Raw genomic sequence first — 19,381 nt, forward strand, 5'->3', positions numbered from 1 at the left:
ACCGCGACCTCCCCAGTCACCAGCAACCACCTCCCACTCCAGCCGGCCGCGTGCACCGACGGGTCGGGGAAGGAACTTCCAAGTTGCCAGCTTCCGACCCCCACTGTCTCCCCGACACGCGGCCACCTTCTCCCTCTCAGTTCGTCCCCACTCTTCTCACGAGGCGGGGGGAGGGAGGATGGCGCCCAGGCCCGGAACTGCCCGGATTCCCGCCGACCCACCCCCCAGCCCCCACCCCCGCCGCCGCGAGTTCTTGAGCTCCGGGGAACCCAACGGCCGGCGTTCGTGCATTCGCTCATCCATTACTACTGCCTGGCTCCGTCGGCTCCAGCCTCCGAGAAAGCCGCTGGAGACTGGGAAAGTCCAGCGGAGCAGGGGGCGGGGCCCACGGCAGGCAACCCGGGCGATTGCCGATCGCACGGATGGGAGCCCGAGCCGGCTCGCACTCCGTCTGGCGGGTGGCGGGACCGGCTCGCCAGTGCGGCGCGAGGTCGGAGCTCCGCGTCCGCCTCGCTTCCCTCCTCCTCCCGTCGCCCCGTCGTGCCGGCGCGGGCGTCGTTTGCCCCTGCCGCGGGGGAAGGCCGTCCCGCGTCGGGCGTCTCGCGCGGCCCGAGCGGGAGCGGGCACGCGACCGGGGAAGCGCGCGCCGGAGGCGGCGGCCCCGCCCCTCCTCCCGCCGCCGCGGTGGGCGCGCGCCAGGAGCGCGCAGGCGGCCGCGGAGGGAGCGCGCCGGGCACGCGCAGGCAGCCGCCGGGTTCGGCGGCGGCGGCGGCGGCGTCTAGCCCCAGCTCCTCCTCCTCCTCCACCTCCATCTCCTCGCTCCCTCCATCTGCCGTGGTTATGGCCCGTCGCTGGAGCACAAAAGAGTCTCCGTGGTGGAGGTCGGCGCTGCTCTGGCTCTTCTGCGCTGGGGTGTACGGTGAGTGTCCGCCTCCCTGCGCCCCGCTGACCGAACAAAGCTCGGACGACCCCGGGCCCCGAGGCCTCTAGGACCGGAGCCCCCGGTGTGTGTGCGGTCGGGGGGGGGGTACCCCGGCGCCCGGCGGGACAAAGCCTCGGCGAGCGTGGGTGCGGCGGGGGGACCGGCCCCGCTCGGAGATGCTCTGGTCCGCTCGCCCCCCTCCGGGATGGGAAACGGCTGGAGGGGGGCCCGGCGAGGCGGGGGGGAGGGGGCGGCCGGCGGGGTCAAGGGGTGCGGGCGGACTTGCCACCCTGGGCTGGAGGGCCCCGGCCGACCCCTCCAGGAGTCGTCGTGCTCCCCAGTGCAGTGCTCACACAAAGATGCAGGACCGTGTGCGCGCTGGGGAGGTCGCCGCCGGGACGGTCCCGCCGCCCCCCTTCCCTCCGCCCTGCCCGGAGTCTGGAAGTTCTCTCTCCCCGGAGAAAAAGCCGGCGCCCCGACCCCGATCATTCCCCACTCCCCGGAAAACGCGCCGCGCCGCTGCCCCCCCCCCCTTACCTCGGGGCTCTGGGCACGGTGGGTCCCGGGCGTGCAGGATCCTGTTTTGTTTTGTTTCCCCAGAAGGAGCTGGCTTAGAGAAGGCCAGAAAATAGTTTCCCAGACCGCACGTCTGCCCCTGACTCCGGAGTTCAATTGTCATTGCGAACCTCGTCCTCGGTCCGCTACTGTGGTCACGGTCTGCCTGGTTCTAGTCTGTGGCTGGCGCTGGGCATACTCCTTTCAGATTAAAAGTGGACTGAGGACTTACCAGGACTGTGCTTTAAAAAATAATAATAGTAAATTTAAATATTGCCTCGGGGTCAGAACGGAGTCAAGTAGAATTAATTGGAAAGGAATATCCACGGCTTGAGAGATGATCTGTCTTCACCTTAGTTATCAGAGGGGTATTTCAGAGAACAGTTGATTGTTTCTTTTCAGAGTATTGTCTTTAAACCCTTCCTCCTTTGGGGGCTATTGCTTTGATTCTCCAGAAGAAAATAATTTGAAGTTACCAATCTTGTAAATTGTATAGAAAGACTTACTAAGAAGTCAGTCATTGGCTATGAACACCAATTGGACTTGTAAAATGGAAATGATGATGTGATTCTGGTCCTGTGGAATTCGCCAGCATGTATCATCTCTTTTAAAATCATTTATCCGTGGAATTGAAAGTGATAATTTTTAAAACCTGAAAAGGCACACTACATAAAAATACACAGTTAACTAACCTAACTTTGGCGTTTACCGACAGCCAGATGTAATAGTCTTTTCAATAATTTAGGATGTGTTGCCCCCTCGCCTGAGTCCTATTTTTCTTATTTTGGGGAGGAGGATGGTATGGGCCACATTTGATGGGCATGATTTGCCCATGATATGCTTGTGCGGGACCAGAAAACCCAGTGCATGACTTTTGATCGTTAGTTGCATCAAGTGGCTGTGATCCCTGCTTGGCTGATGACTTGTGGGTTGGTCTACACCAGAGATCAATAAGCTATTATGTTGTTTCTGCTAGCCTGAAGGTGGGAATAGTTCTGCTCTAGGTTTGATATAATGGCCCACAAGAAAGAAGAAAGTGATAGGAATCTTTAATCTTGTGTAATTAGGAATGTCCAGCAGTTTCTGTCCTGCACTATAACTAGTTGAATTGCTCTGATGTCTCATCAAACTAGATTTTGGGCTCTTCCTGTGTCATTAGTGTTCAAAAAAAGAAAAAGAAACTTTTCCCTCTAGAGATTAGAAACTCTGAACCCCAGCATTTATCTTGGTATATTCATTTGTATGCATATACAAAGTGACTTCCTGGTGGGCGCTTCTCAAAAAATTTATATTTTGGGTGTGTTCAGTGAGGAATTGTTAGTTGTCAAATACTAACACTCCTTTTTCCCACAGTGCAGAGCCAGATTACAAAACTAGCTAGTGATTATGCCAAAGGTTGATGTCTCAAGCCACAGCAAGTTTCAGAACATAAGAAAAAAAAGACATTGAGCCCAGCAGAACATTAACTTACAATAACAGAGATTCAAGGAACCTGACCCTGCATGTGGGAAATTCTCTACACAGCTGTATCTATGTACATGTGTGTTCTGTACTCCCAACTAGATGTGGGTTTATGTAAGTAGGGAGGGAGTAGTAGAGGATGTACTTCCATGGCAATAATGATGTTGGGATAACTGAACCATGTAGTAGTTGTGATATTTAGTGGTTGTATTCTATAATCAAGCTATAACATTGAGCATCTTAGAATGGATATTAAGTGGAATTTATGAAACTCTCTTATGCCATAAAAAAATAGAGTGGCTTCAAAAATGATCAGAAAGCTCTGTTAATTAGTACTGAATTTTCAGTGAGTATTTTATATAACTGCACCATTAAATGCCTCCCGGGTGTTTTTTGAGTTTGAAACATTTTATATGCCTTTAAAGAATCCTTATTTGGTATTTATATCCTTCACATGATCATTTTTGTGGAAATACCATATGTAACTATTTTATTCCCAAATTATCTTTCTGGATGCCAAAGTCTTACATGAAATTCAAAACTGTAAAGTTACCCAATTTAGATTTTTATAGTAATCTACAGTTAATATTTTCTAAAGTAGTTGTTATAGGACCAATAATTATCCAAGAAGAGCTGTTGTGTCTTAACTACATTGAATGTGCCTAAGAGGAGAAAATAAAAGTCCTTTGCTTTCTTTGTAAGGTTGAAGGAAAAGTACTTTAGTAGTGGCATCCGTGCACATCAGTGAGCCTTTCTGGGCAGTATCCTAGACATCTATCAGGAAAGAAAGTGATTCTTCTCTCGTTGAGATGTCTTTTTCCCAATGTATGTTACATTGCTAAAATTTCTTTCAGACATAGAAGCGATTGTTTTTCCTCATTCTCAAATCACAGTTTAGTACTTACACAAGTACTCTTGCTTTATTCTTTCCTCTTCGGTTTGTCTCCCAGATCAGTGTTTTCTGACTTGCACTTAAACTTACCCTTCCCTATATACACAGAGGAGAACCCTTACTCTCTGTGATATTACTGAAATATTTTATTCTGTTTACTTTTCCTTCTACCTTCCCTTTCTTAATGCACTTGTCTGAATTCCCTAATTTTGGATGTACTAATTGAGTGCATTTCTTAGTTTGATAAGCATTGTCCTAGATGATGCCTTAAAATGTAATTGAGAATCTTTGTTGTGTCTATATATGATCTTACAATAGCCTTGAAAAGTTGCAATTGTTTTTGGCTTTTAGGTATTTGTTACCAAAACATTCCATAGCAATAAAAACTTCCTTATGTATTGTGACTGGCCTGTTATCAGTTCTTTTTTTAAAAAAAACAGACAAAAATCCATACTGTCCGTGTTGTGGTAGCATAAAGTATTCTTTTACTTCTGCATTTTATATCTGATGAATGAATCTTTTCCATAAATTTTATAGACCATTCAGCAGCACTGTAAACTTTTCCAATATAAGGATACACTAGAAGTACCGATTTTAGAAAGGTGGTAGAAATAACTGGAACAGAAGGGGGAAGCAAAGAAGCTGATACCAGTTACTGCTAAAGAAGCCAAACTTGATTACCAAAAAATATGTTGAGTTAAACTGAATTAATTGCTTAACACAAACGCTTCCTTGAATTCAGAATCTAAATTTTATCTCTATCCTAGGGAGAATATAGAAATAGTGTCTTCACACAATAGTATAGGGTTATCTGGCAGAAAGTATGGAATAACTACTGTTAGAAGGGCAGCTAAAGTGTAGGAAGAAAATATATAGTAAATGATTTAGAAGGTTTCTAGAAAATAAAATCCCCTTTGAAGAAAAGGTAAAAGATTTTAGACTGAAAATTGAGCAGCAGTTATTTTTTTAGAAAAATCTCATAAGAATTTAAAGAAATGATGAGATTTTGTGGTTTTGATCTGAGGTGTTTTATTGCTTTTTTTGGTTTGTTGTGAGTTTTTTCCTTTAAACTTTGTCAGCAATATTAACTGAGAATAAAAGTAAAAAGAAAGCAAATACATTATTTGTTTTAGTACAAATAAACATGTATATACATATTAGACGTACATATGTGTGTATATAATCAAAAAATATTTTGAGTTGCAAATAAGTATCAATCTTGTTCTTGCTGCAGGTCTTTATAGGTAAATGAAGATTGTTCTAAATTTAGGAATTGGAGTTAACTGAGGATCTCTAATTTCTTGGTTACCACTTCCTTCTGTTTCTTCTTTTCTCCTCAACCACTTTTCCCCCCTTTGTGAAGAGATAGTAATAGACGTATCCTTCTTATTTCAATTTTCTTCCAACTTTCTAACACTTAGGATTCAAACTTATAAATACAATTTATCTCTCTCTCTCTTCAGGTGTATATTATTCTCTTTAAGTAGATATAAATGTACATGTAATTTCAGTATTGAAATTAGCTTGGAAATTCCCACTGTGTTTCCAGCATTTATTAAATTAACTTTATACCATTTATTAAATTGTAGGCACTGTACTTGGTCATTACTCATTGACAATTTTTAGTAGATCTCATTTAGCAATACTATAGGGTATTTATTCCTTTTTAATAGAAGAGAAAATTGAAGCTTAGATAAGTGGCTTATCTAAGATCAGACCACTAAGAAGTAGAAGCAACAGGATAACAACTTAATCCTATCTCCATTTAACAAGCAATTGTTTGTTGCACGCTTGTTTATGTCTAGTCTTGTGTTGGGTACAGCAACCTGATGGACATAGTCTCTGTCTTCATGGTGCTTACAGTGAGTTATAATATATTCTCTAGCAGAAACAAAGGGCAGAGGTAGCAAATATTAGACAGTAGAACACTTTAACAAGGGATACTTTAAGATTTAAAGAATACCTAACCTTGACTGGCATCAGTGGCTTACATCTGTAATCCTAGCTACTCAGGAGGCTGAGATCTGATGCTCACGGTTTGAAGCCAGCCTGGGCAGGAAAATCCATGAGACTGGAGCTGTGGCTCAAAGTGGTAGAGCACTAGCCCTGAGTGAAGTGCTAAGGGATGGCACCCAGGCCTTGAGTTCAGGTCCCTGTGCCTGTGTGCATGTACACACATACACACACACCCACACACGCACGCGCACGCGCGCCTAATTACATTAGAGTCAGAGTAAAATAACCTTGCATACAGGAACCAGCAAACAGCTTATGTGGAAGAGCAAGGGCAATGAATGAAATCACTGTGGCTGGGAAATCATGGTCCACAGTGGGAATGGTTGAGTTAGAATAGTATGTAGGAACTGAGGGACTTTGAAGAGAGTTTTTGTTTTGTTAACTAGTGAAGAGGATTTAGTGACATGATATATATTTTAAAGCAGTCACTTTTACCACTTAGTGAATATTGTAAAGTAGGCAAGAGCAGAGATAGGATGGTCAAGTAGAAGGTTTGATTGTAGTCCAGGTGCAAGATAAGGTAGCATTGGTCCAGGTTGCAATATTAAAGGTAGATGAGTTTGAACTACCCTGTTGATGGAGGAAAAAAGAAAAGTTGCATCAGGTACTTCTGTCATTACAAGAGAGAAAGAGAAATGGTGGGGCAAGTATACTTGCTGTTTACACATGTTAGGGTGGAAAGATGGAGATGACATCAGATTTTACTCTTTTTTCAATATACATGAGATCATTAGATAAGAAAGAAGAGGAGAAATAAGGAGTTTGAGGAGGATTTCTGTTCTCTCCATTTGGTACAACAACTTAGTCGTCTAATTATTTAGAAAAGAGAACAGATGTTGTAGTGAGTACAAGAGTTATGTCATACAAGACATGACCAGAAGTTAGGAGGAGTTAGGATGTTATAAACTTTAGAAAGGTCTTATGGAAATCTCAGCTTAGGGCAATCATTTTTTGTCAACAAGATAAAACCAATATAATTTTTTGGCAATGTCTTAAGAGTATTTCAAAACAAAAAGCAACAAGAGAAATGCTAGATTTCATATACTTTTTCCCCCTAAATTACATGCTTTAAACTAAGTGACCACTAAAAATTGCTTTTTTAAAATGTCTTTGGAAGAGTCAAGACTATATTAATTAATGAATGTCAGAGAAAATTTGGATGAATTCATGACTTTTCACCTTTTTTCTTGGATCTTGTAACTTATTTATAGAAGCTATAACTTGAGCAGTTCCCCAGACTTCAAAGTTAGTGAATCTGATGGTCCAGTTTTCTAGTTTGCTTCTTAATATTTGATAACTCCCTGCCCTGCTAGGAGTACTGTCAGGAAGTGAAATTGTTTTACACTCATGTTCTTTTGATACCTACTTTTAATTCACTCAGTTTTTAGAGAAATGAAAAACGATGCTAATCTTTTAATATTAGAATTAATTAGAGCACAGTGGAATGCTTAGTAGTTGGAACTTACTGTATTAAATATAAGGGAATAAGCCTTTTATCTGACAACTTCATTAATAAATTAAAGCATCTTTAAGATTTTAAGTGTATATGTCAGAGAGAAAAATATAAGATGAATCTTGGTATCTCATGATTTCTGAAATGTAATTCAGTTTCCTGGAATTATTATTGCCTCTTATGATATCGAAATCTCTTACTAATGGTGAGAAGACATGGTTGCAAAAACATGCCGTAATTAGGGCTGGGAATGTGGCTTAGTGTTGTAATGCTTGCCTAGCATGCATGAAGCCCTGGGTTCAATTCCTCAGTACCACATAAACAGAAAAAGCTAGAAGTGGCACTATGACTCGAGTGGTAGAGTGCTAGAGAGTCTCATGGACAGTACCTAGGCCCTGAGTTCAGGGCCTAGTACTTAACCAAAAAAAAAAAAAAAGCTATAAATAATTTTCAAAGTAATTGTGAAGCTGGTATTATTACCAAAAGAAACCAGATCTTTGAGAGTAGTGAGTTTGCCTAAAGTTCATATCTATTCTGCTTCTGTTCCCTACTCTTAAGAATACATGTGTAAATCACTAGAGCCTTTAAGACTTGGCTGGTTTTTAACCATTCTGCTCTATCTCATGTGACTCTTCTTCACGTATGCCTTTTCTCCCCCTAAGTTGTGTTCATGCCATACTGCTTGTTGCTCTTCTTAGCCTTTACATACATCATTCCCTCCCCCTACTGTACCTTCTTTCCTTTACAACTTTTTGCTTGTCCTTCAGCTTCCCTTTGGATATCACCACCTTTGGGGATTCTTTCTTGGTTCCTCAAAACTAGAAATATCTCGTATATGTAAGCCTCAAGTGTAAATCATGGATGGATGTAGTTTTAGCTATAAAGAGAAATAAGACAACTGATGAAGTTAAAAATGTACTATGTCTAAAATATTATTATTTGAACAATAGAATACTCTGAGTTGCTTTTCATACTGAGTCTTCAAAGTTATAAACTTTAAATATATAAATTATAATTGTAAACTATAATTTGTAATAAATTTATAAATAAATCATGTCAATTAAAATGTTTTAAATGCTCAGTAGCCACTTGGAAATACATTGTCTATACACAGTGGCCCAGCAACTCTGTTTCTATGTATGAATTCACAGGAGTAGGTACATAAGGTATGCCAAACAATATGAACAGGAATATTCAGAGCATTCTTATTTGTTGCAGTCCCAGAGTAGAAACAACCCATTCGAACATCAGCAATAGAATGGGTTATGGCATATCAGTGTAAGGGAATGGAGTACACCAGCAGTTCACAAAATTGTAGGTCTCAGGATTCCACAACTGGTAAATCCAAAGGATATATGAGCTCTTTTAAATAGTATTAAAATGGAAAGATTGTTATTAATTTTAAATGACAAAAAATCCTTGCATTGCTATAAATAGCATACTAAATTAAAATGTGTAAAATGACAACTATATTTTCCAAAACAAAAAAAGTAATGAAAAGTTTTACATTTATGTAAATTACTATAGAACTAGAGTTTTGTGTGTGAAACATACCTGATATAATGCCAGACAACTAGGTGAAGAATTCATTTATTCATGACTAGAGCAAATTACATTCATGTGATTCCTAATGTTTAACTGTTTTTACATTCATGAAAATGCCTGACCACGTTGTTAATGATGCATTTTAATCTGCTGGAATACATTTACTAATATTTATCAGACTTTGCATTTATATAGTCCATAGTAAATCTACACTTTTCCTCTTCTTCCTTCTCTTCAATTACCTAACTTTCTTTTCTCAGTTGTGGGGCCTGAACTCTGGGCTTGGGCGCTGTCCCTCAGCTCTTCAGCTCAAGGCTAGCGCTCTACCACTTGAGCCACAGCACCACTTCCGGCTTTTTTCTTTTTGCTTGTGTGGTGCTGAGGAATCAAACCCAGGGCCTCAGGAATGCAGGGCAAGTGGCTCACTGAGCCACCTTCCCAGCCTCTCTTTTCACTTTTTATCTAATTTTTATATTTTATTTATACATTCCTTTAGATGCACATGTACTTTTTGTGTTGTTGATTTCAGGTCAGAAACAATATCAGTGTGCACTTTTAATGTTTCAACTGTGTTTATTTTGTTTTTTAAGATTAGAAAAAGGAAGGCAAGTGCTTCTGGCTCATGCAGTAATCCTATTCAGGTGGCTGAGATCTGAGGAACTCAGTTCGAAGCCATGGGCAGGAAAGTCCATGAGACTCAAACTACTCAGAAAAGGCCAGAAGTGGCTCTGTGGCTCAAGTGGTAGAGCACTAGCCTTGAACCAAAAAAGCTTAGGGACAGCACCAAGCTCCACAGTTCACACACACACACACACACAGAGACACATATAGCACACAAATTAGGAAAGGAGAGCTGTATTTGGTTTTGAATTGTACAGATACTATGATAGGGAAGCCAAATTGAGTAGATTATATTAATACGATCTGGCAAAGAGAAATAGCATCCTTATCATGGTTAAATTGCATTTCACTGAGCATAATAATAGAGAAGAGCCTGTATGATATAGATCCCCTCTTATGAATAAGCCTAAGACTAAATAAGTCAGTAAGATATCTTAGTGGAGATGAATTGGTCTATGAGAACTGGAACTCACATTTGAAAGGCAGATGTTGTGGAGGCTAACATGGAGATGGCAAATGTGAATTGAGCTGAAATCAGGGGTTAAAAGTCTATTAAATCACCTTCAGGTTCAGTATACCTATTTTATATGTTCACTGTTGAATAGAATGCTTTTTAAGTACAAAACATCCAGTATCATCTTAGTATAGGTATAGAAGTTACTTTGAGTACCATGGAAATTGATTGGCTATAGTTGTGGTCCATATGAAAATTTCAAATGAGTGTAGATAAACTTGCATAACTAAATTTACCTAGGATTAATTCCACTTTACTTTTTTCTTCTAAATTACCTTAAGGGACAGAGTTTGGTTTTTTTAATAAAAAATTGTATTATTTTATAGTATTGTACATTTTTATGGGGTACAATATAATAATTATATATATCATTTGTATATGTTGTCAATAGATACATAAAATATGTATAAATTTAAATATGTATTAAATGATACCTATTTAATGTGTTTAATTTATATATCTAATTCATGTAATATGTCTTATATATGTAACATGTAATAATAAAATTGAGTAGTTAGCATTGTTTTACTTAAACACTTATTTCTTTATGTTGGAGACCTTCAGACTTCTATTTTTAAAATTATTTATAAAGTATGGTATTGCTGGGCAAAAATGTCTGACACCCATAATCCTAGCTACTCAGGAGTCGGAGAGATAGCGGTTCCAAGCCAGCCCCAGCAAACATTCTGGAGACTTTCTCCAGTTAAGCAGCAAACTATCAGAAGTGGAAGTGTGGCTCAGGTGGTAGAGTGTCAACCATGAGTGGGAGGAGGAAAAAAAAATAACAAGTGAGGTTGTGAAGCCCTGGGATAAGCCCAGTGCTAGTTCAAAAAAGGAAAGAAGGGATGAAGAAAGGGGCATGGGGAGGAAATAAGTTGTTGTGAATTGCAGTCTTCTTGGCACTGCAGTCTTCTTGCTGTGCTGTGGAACATTACAACTATTCTTCCTATGCAACTCTATTTTGGTACCTATTATCTAACCTCCCTCTAGAGTATTTGGTTTGATTGATGTATATAGGTGGGTTAGAGAGAATTAGAATCAGAATATAAGACTTCTTGATTTTTCCCCCAATACTGGAGATTGACCTCAAGGCCTCCCACTATCACTTGGCTTTTTTGCTTTCATCTAGAGCTCTGCCACTTGAGACCCAACTCTACTTCCAGCTTTTTGCTATTTAATTGGAGATAAAAGTCTGTCTCAAGGATTTATTTACCTGGACTAGCTTTAAATAGCAGCCCTTAGATCTCAGCTTCCTGAGTAGCTAGGATTATACGCATTGAACTACACTGGCTATAGGCCTTATTCATGCTTTCATTGTGTTTTGAAAACTCTGAACTAAAATAGAGGGTTATTTATAAGAAATAGATGTTATATTCAGGCGCTGGTGGCTCACACCTGTTATCCTAGCTACTCAGGAGGCTGAGATCTGAGCATTGTGGTTCAAAGCCAGCCTGGGCAGGAAAGTCTGTGAGACACTCCAAGTGGCTCTGTGGCTCAAGTGGTAGAGCTCACCTTGAGCTCAGGGACAGCGCCCAGAGCCAGAGTTCAAGCCCCACGACCAACCAAGAAAAAAAAAAAAGGAAAGAAAGAAATGTTATGGAAGTGGCGCTGTAGCTCAAGTGGTAGAGCGCTAGCCTTGAGCTAAGGAGCTGAGGGACAGCGCTCAGGCCCAGAGTTCAAGGCCCATGACTGACCAAAAAAAAAAAAAAAAAGAAAGGTTATATTTCTTAAGGATTTAGTAGAAGTCTAAAAGTACAGTATATGTGCATGCCTCTTTAGGAATAACATTATTTTTTCAGTTTCTTCAAGTTACTTTTGCTAATTTATATCTTCCTGTTATTCTATCTGTACCCTCATTTGCTTTAAAGTTATAAATAATATTCTCAAAGTGCTTTTTGCATCTGTAATTATCACCCTTGTCATTTTTAATACCCATCCATCTGTTTCTCTATCATTCTTAAACAGACTTGCCACAGGTTTCTCTATTTTAGGTGTTCTTCCCAGAGTCAGCTCTCTAGTTTGGGTTTATAGTGTACTGATTTCCTTGTTTCATATTTTATTTAACTTCTCTTGCTTGTTTTGTTTCTTTCAAGATGTTTAGATTTGCTAGGGGTTACCTTTGTGGTATGGGTGCTGGGGATTAAACTCATGGCTAGGCAGACATCGTATCACTGAGTTACATGCCTAAATCCACGTTTGTGAGGAGTAAAAACTAGACTGAAGCCAGGTGCCAGTGGCTCATGCCTAAAATCCTAGCTATTCAGAAAGCTGAGATCTGAGGTCCGAGATCCAAAGCCACTCCTGGCAGAAAATCTGAGAGATTTTTTATCTCCCAGTGTAATCAGCAAAATGCTGGACAGGGGGTGTGACACAAAGCCCTGAGTACAAGCTCCAGTACCAGTACTAAGAAAAAAAAAACAAACTACTAGTGAGGGAGGAGGATTCAGAAATGATAGAAAAGGAAGCTTGTTCACTGAATACAGATTCTTCTATCTTGGAGGAAGGAAAACCAAGAGAGAGGTATACTAGCAAGAAAGTTTTTGTTTTGTTTTAATGGACAAGAGAGGTCTGAATATGTTTGTAAAGGAGACAGGTGGACCTGAAGAGATGATAGGGTCTGAAGGTAAATCTAGAGAGCAGTAACTATTTAGGTGCTCATCTTTCATGCATAATAGAGGTAGGAAAAAAAAAAAGACAACAGCAAGATATTGGATGCAGAAAAGGAAAACATTGAGTTAAAGCTGGGAGAAAATAAATATAGAAATGTTATTATTTTCTTAAAACTTAGTATGTTTCTTTTAAATGTTAAAAGTGTAGACTTCAGGGGCTGGGAAGGTGGCTCAGTGGTAGAGAGCTTGCCTTGCATGCCTGAGGCCCTGGGTTCGATTCCTCAGCACCACATAAGCAAAAAGAAAAAAGCTAGAAGTGGCGCTATGGCTCAAGTGGTAGAGCACAAGCCTTGAGCTGAAGAGCTGAGGGACAGCACCCAGGCCCAGAGTTCAGGCCCCACGACCGGACCCAAAAAAATAAAAGTGTAGACTTCAAAAACAGACTAGTCACTGGGCACTGATGGCTCACACCTGTATCCTAGCTACTCAGGAGGCTGAGCTCTGAGGATCACAGTTCAAAGCCAGTCCGGGCAGAAAAATCCATGAGACTCTTATCTCCAATTAACCACTAGAAAGCTGGAAGTGGTGCTGAGGCTTAAGTGGTAGAGCACTAGCCTTGAGCTGAAGAGTGCAGGGACAGCGCCCAGGCCCAGTTCAAGTCCCACGACAAAAGGAGGTAAAAAAAAAAAAAAACCAGACTAGTCCAGGTATGGTAGAGCATATCTGTATTTGCAGTTACCTCGGAGGGAGTGCCAGGAGGATTCCAAGTAGAAGGCCAATTTGGGAAAAATGAGGGAGACCTTATCTCAGAAACAAAATACAAAAGGGGGAGGAGTTCAGGGCATGACTTCAGTAGTATAGCCCTTGTTTGGCATGCTCAAGGCCCCAAGTACTGAAAAAAAACAGCATCAGCAACAGAAAAACCCACAAAACTGATTTTTAATTTTTTATAATTTTACTTTTAAAGGGCTATTTTCTACATCCTAATATTAGGATGCATTCTTTTTTTTTTAATTTTTTTTTATTTTGAAAATACTATACAAAAGGGTTACAGTTACATGAGCAAGGTAATGAGTACATTTCTTAGCTGGCTACATCCTAATACATTTTTAATGTTTTATTTTGATGTTTACATTTACCTGTTATTATAAAACCAGTGCTGTTCCTGTTTGTTTTCTATTAGTTTGTACATAAATGTCAATTTGGTAATGGTGTTAGCAAACTAGGAAAATATAGCCACTTACCTAGTCTTCTCATTAAAACAAGAACATTTTTCAGCCATATGCCTGTAATCTCAGTTACTCAGTGGGAAATGGCAGAGGTATTAGAAGTTTGAGGTCAGGCAAAGATAGAGTAGTTATACAGCTTTTAGAGGATTGACAGCAAAGGGGCACTAGCTTTTTATGATGGCTGGAATGTTCTGTTTTGGTTGTAGTATTGTATGTATTCATCAGAATTCATCAAACTGCAGCTCCAAAATCCATTATTTTTTTTTCATAGAAAATATGCCTTGACAAAACTGATTTCTAAGAACTACTTTTTTTCTTTGTATTTCATCAACTATTTATGACATAGACTTGATTATCACCAGCTTCTTGCTGTCCTTTCTCAGCCCTAACCCCACAGTGTGAAAGATTTTGCCTAGGGGGAAATAAAGAAAAGCTACCTGTATCTGACAAATTCATGTTTCTTCTCTATTAAATTATCATGTAACAAAGCAGTAACTAGATTTACCAATTTGGTTATTGTTCTTTGAGTATAATAGGCCACTTTCAGAAATGTTACCTAAAAGAAATGTTACAAAAAGAAAATAAATCAGGAAGAAAAAAGAAGCAAAAACAGTATTTTGAAACAATACACTTTTAAAGCTCATATTCTTAAATGAGAATAAAACACATAACTAACAGCACCCAGTTTGTGAAAATATGTTATATATTTGTATGTGTGTTATATAAACACAAACATGTTTTAATAAACTTTTGCCAGCTTATTCTGAACTTAGCCTACTACCTACCAAAAACAAAGCACAAATGAATTTTTTGTTATAAGCTGTAAAGATCATGTAACAAAATACTACAGAACTATATAAATATGATGTGAACAAATCACCAAAAGACATAAATAAATTGGACTATCTCACAATATATGTGTCCCAAAGGATGTCATCAAGAAAGGAAAAAATTACTGGATACCATGGATCACTCTTATAATGCTAGCTATTTGTGAGGGTAGATCTGGGGGATTGCTTTCCAAAGCCAACTCTGGCAGGAAAGTTCACTAGATTCCATCTCAAAAATAACTAGCCAAAAGCAGAGCAGAAAGAGAGGCTCAAATAGAGCACAATACAAATACAAATACCCTAGTACCACAAAAAAGAAAAGGAAAAGAAAACACCAATGGGCTGGGGAGGTGGCTCAGTGGTAGAGTGTTTGCCTTGCATGCATGAGGCCCTGGGTCAATTCTTCAGCACCACATAAGCAGAAAAAGCCAGAAGTCATGCTATGGCTGGAGTGGTAGAGCACTAGCCTTGAGCTGAAGAGGGACAGTGCCCAGACCCAGAGTTCAGGCCTCATGACTGGCCAAAAAAAAGAAAAGAAAAGACCGAGCTATAGAAGGGGAGAAATAGTTGCACTTTTTAAGCATATGAACAATGGTTAATGGCACATATAAAGAACCGCAACTGAACAATAACCCCACCCCCCCAAAAAAAAAACCAAATCAATTAAGAGGAGCGAAGGATTTGAATGGACATTTTTACAAATGATATACAGAAAGGGTCCCTAAGAGTATGGAAAGAACATTACCATCTATTCATTAGTGATATGTCAAAACCATGAGAAACACTATGAACCTAGTGGAATGACTAAAAAAGATAATCACAAATAGTAACACGAATGTAAAAAAAAATTGAATCCTCACACAAAATCTTGACTAGTCCCCCATGCCATTTATTGACCTGCTACATTCTTTCTTCTCCGTGTTTTTATTTTTGTTTTAAGAAAACACCAAAGCTGATGGCTCACACCTGTAATCCTAGCGGCTGCTATCTGAGGATCACATTTTAAAGACTGCCTGGGCTGGGAAGTCCATAAGTTCATGAGACTTTTTTTTTTTTTTGGTCGGTCATGGGACTTGAACTCAGGGAGTAGCCACTGTTCCTGAGGGTTTTTTTTACCCCACTCAGGGCTAGCGCTCTACCTCTTTGAACCATAGCACCACTTCCAATTTTCTGGTGATTAATTGGAGGTAAGTGTCTCGTGGATTTTCCTGCCATGGCTGGCTTCAAATTTCAATCCTCAGATCTCAGATCTCTAGGATTATAGGTATGAGCTACCTGGCTCGATGAAACTCTTACCTCAACCACCAAAAACCTAGAAATGGAGCTGTGGCTCAAATAGTAGAGTAGAATAGATAGGCCCAGAGTTCAAGCCACAGGATTGGCACGAGAGAAGAAAAGAGAACATCAGACATCTTTACTTTCATTCACTGATATTTTAGAGTACATTTCTAAAAGACAGTGAATTCTTTGATTTAAATAAATGTAAGTCCCAGGAATTCGTTTTCCCTCTATTTCAGTAATGTAGGTGTTACAAATCAAATATACAGTAATCTCATTAATCTCTCAGAATGAATCAGAATCCACATAAGATCCATACTTCATAATTAATTAATTTCCAGTAAGCATTTTTCAGTCTATAAGTTCATTAACATTTTTTTAAAATTTTATCATATATTTGGTAAATTCTTCAGAGTGTCTGTGTTGTAAGATTTAAAGTACTGTCTCTGCTTTTCCTATAAATCGGTCATGGGGTTTAGGGAGGCCACTGTTAAAAGTTGAATTAGTTAAAATAAAAGTGACCTATTTGCTAAGGTACATTGGCTTCATACCACGTGGCTAATGGCTGCCACATAAGCTACAGTTACAGAAAGCTCTGCATGACCGTGCTGTGTTAGGTGGAGACTTGATCAAATTCCATTACCTTTTTTGTGTATGTTTATCCTTTAGGAGGTACAAGCAGTTTCATTGACTCTTCCTTTGAAGGAAATATCTGATGTTATTAGTTCATTAAATGACTCTGAATGCTGACTATAGGAGTTTAAATCGTCACAAATTGTTAAGAAACTTCCTGCTGAGTTAACATTTAATTGGGTCTTGATATTTCTCTTAAAAATTGATTTAAAAAATGTTGATAAGCGAAGCTAAAGGGACAAGAGCGAGAAGATGAAAAAAAACAGATGAATTTAATGCACAAAGGTGTCAAGGAAATAAAAATTGAAAGGACGTTTGGAGCCTAGACTCTGTAGATCCTGAGTGCATGGATAAGGAGTTGGGCTTTATTTGGAAGGAAAAATGCTGCACCTTGGTTTGTTAATTGCCTATAATGTACTTATCTCTTTCTTGTTTTTAATAATATCCTTGTGTTCCTGAAAAAATTAATTCAAAAGCTTATTTCTGGTCTTAGGCCAGTCATCATTACATTTTATTTTTCTTGACAGAGATGGATATGTGAGTAAACTGAAGGAAAATCATAGTTTTGGGTTGAAAATGACAGGACACAAATGATCTCTTCCTCTTGAATGTGATGGCTGGAACTGCTACCATCTCTGTTAGCCTAAAGGAAACCAGTAAAGCCAACAAAATCACAGAGAAAGAAAACTTAGTCTCTGAATTAAATCACGTCTTAAGTCCAGCCTGTCTACTTCTTGACTTAATTTTTAAGGTTAACTTTATTAAGGTATAAATCCAGCATGTTAACATTCGTTAAACATGTAACACACTCCAGTCATGATGAAGAGCATTTTCTTTTTGATAGGCTCTTTCCTGCCTCTTATAAGTCTGTCACCTTACTTCTCATCCATGCAACCACTGATCTGATTTCTGCCACTGAAGATCAGTATTTCCTCCTCAGAATTTTGTATAATAGGATCGTACTTCTTGAAATCTTTGGTGTTTGGTGATGGCAGCCACTTCTCTTTGTTCCTCTTTGTTCTCTTTGTTCTGATTTTTTTTCTCTTATCAAGGTGTGCACTTTTTAGGTCATACAAATATATGTTCACTTTGAAAAGAAACTTTCCTGAAGTAGTTGCATTATTTTATACACTCAGCAGTGATTTTGAGAACCCCAGTAAATGTTTGCTTTAGTATTAGGGTAGTTATGAGTAGCCTTTAATCTAGAGCTAAATTAAATGAACTCTACTCCTACCGTGTGTACAGACTAATAGTCTAGTCATACGTAGGTGTTCTCCTAGGGTCTGCACTTTGGGATTCTCTCACTCTTTCTAATTGGAACTTCAGTATTTTCTACCTTGGTGTGAGGAGTTCCTGACTTGTTCACACAACCTATCTTGTGAAGTCTCACTTTACACATTTGCAGTTTAGCATCCAGCCCAAGTCTAGTATTCCTGAGGCAGATTTTTAAATTATTTGTTCTTACCAAAGTTCCTCCATCCCTGGAATTCTGAACATTTCTGCTCCCCAACCTCTAAACTTCAGTGTCTGGTCTCCCCAGTTTAGCACCATCTCCGTGCTCTGCTTGGGTTTCCTCTAGGTGCTCCAGGCTCTTGGTTATCTCTAGGCAGTACAATAATCAGGCTTACACTAATTTGTCTCTCTTTATCGGCAATCACAGACTTATTCAGACTTGTCCAGTGTCTGAATTTTATTCACATTTTCCCTCAGCTTTTTGACTTGTTCACTGCAGAGACTTGCTGGTCTTTTAACAATTACTCTGTTGTGGCTAACAGCAAGAAGCCTGTGTTTGAGTCTTTTAAATACTTTTTTTTTTTTTTGCTGCTACAAAATATGAGGTCTTTTATTCCCCTGTGGTATCTTTTTATTTGTGTTTATGAGAAATTTTAATTTCTGTATGCCACTACTAAATTTTCCTATTGTTTTCTATTGGCTGTCTTGTGTATTGCATTTTTCAAATAGATACACAATCCTATCAAATCGTATCGTTTGCAGATACAGTTTTACATTTCCTTTGCAGTTCATATACCTGTAGTTTGGGGGTTTTGTTTTGTTTTGTTTTTTTCCAAATCACACTAGCTAATATTGGAAAAGATAGTGGCCATTCTGTCTTGCATTCTGTGTCTAGTAGAAAAACACCGAAGGCTTTAAATTTGACTATGAAGCTTACTAATTTTAGCTTTTATTGCTTGCTACTGTTTAACATACTTCTTTATTTTCTCAGTTGTCAATCTTTGCAGCAGGTACTTTGCATACCTATAATATCAACTTGGTTAATCACTTATTGGAGTAGATATGGACTATCTTGTGTTCTGTGCTAATTATTGTGGTTGCAAAAGACCAAAACCCAGCTACCATTCCATTGCTATCCCAAGTCTCCAAGATTAGGACATTAGTAGAGAATATGGGAATTACACACATAACTGACAATTTTTTGAAAAGTCATATACTGAAAATTAAAGGTCCCTGTAACACAATGGATGAACCTAGTAAGAACTAATGATAAGGGAAAGTTCAAAGTCTGGAAAGATCATAGACTTTTCTAAAAGAAGTCCATGATGATTGAAAACAAGAAATGAAATGGAAAAGTGCGTAACAAAAGATAAAACTTGATGGGGCTGGGAAGGTGGCTCAGTGGTAGAGTGCTTGCCTTACATGCCTGAGGCCCTGGGTTTGATTCCTCAGCACCACATAAGCAAAAAGAAAAAAGCCGGAAGTGGCGCTGTGGCTCAAGTGGTAGAGCGCTAGCCTTGAGCTGAAGAGCTGAGGGACAGTGCCCAGGCCCAGAGTTCAGGCCCCACGACCAGACCCCAAAAAAAAAAA

General features: G+C 39.6%; 1 protein-coding gene across 2 annotated transcripts in view; it reads left to right on the top strand.

Annotated features, from left to right (window-relative positions):
• The first annotated feature begins 743 nt into the window (after positions 1-743).
• The window catches only part of Lrp12 (LDL receptor related protein 12), a 56,474-nt gene continuing 37,836 nt past the window's right edge, over positions 744-19,381 (top strand). For both annotated transcript variants that reach the window (XM_042673141.1, XM_042673142.1), the window contains exon 1: positions 744-919. In XM_042673141.1, the coding sequence (XP_042529075.1) occupies positions 841-919 (79 nt within the window). In that variant the 5' untranslated portion in view covers positions 744-840. The remainder of the gene's footprint in view (positions 920-19,381) is intronic.

The sequence above is a fragment of the Dipodomys spectabilis genome, unplaced genomic scaffold, assembly GCF_019054845.1.
Source record: "Dipodomys spectabilis isolate Male_0828 unplaced genomic scaffold, ASM1905484v1 ptg000783l, whole genome shotgun sequence".
Lineage (NCBI taxonomy): Eukaryota > Metazoa > Chordata > Mammalia > Rodentia > Heteromyidae > Dipodomys > Dipodomys spectabilis.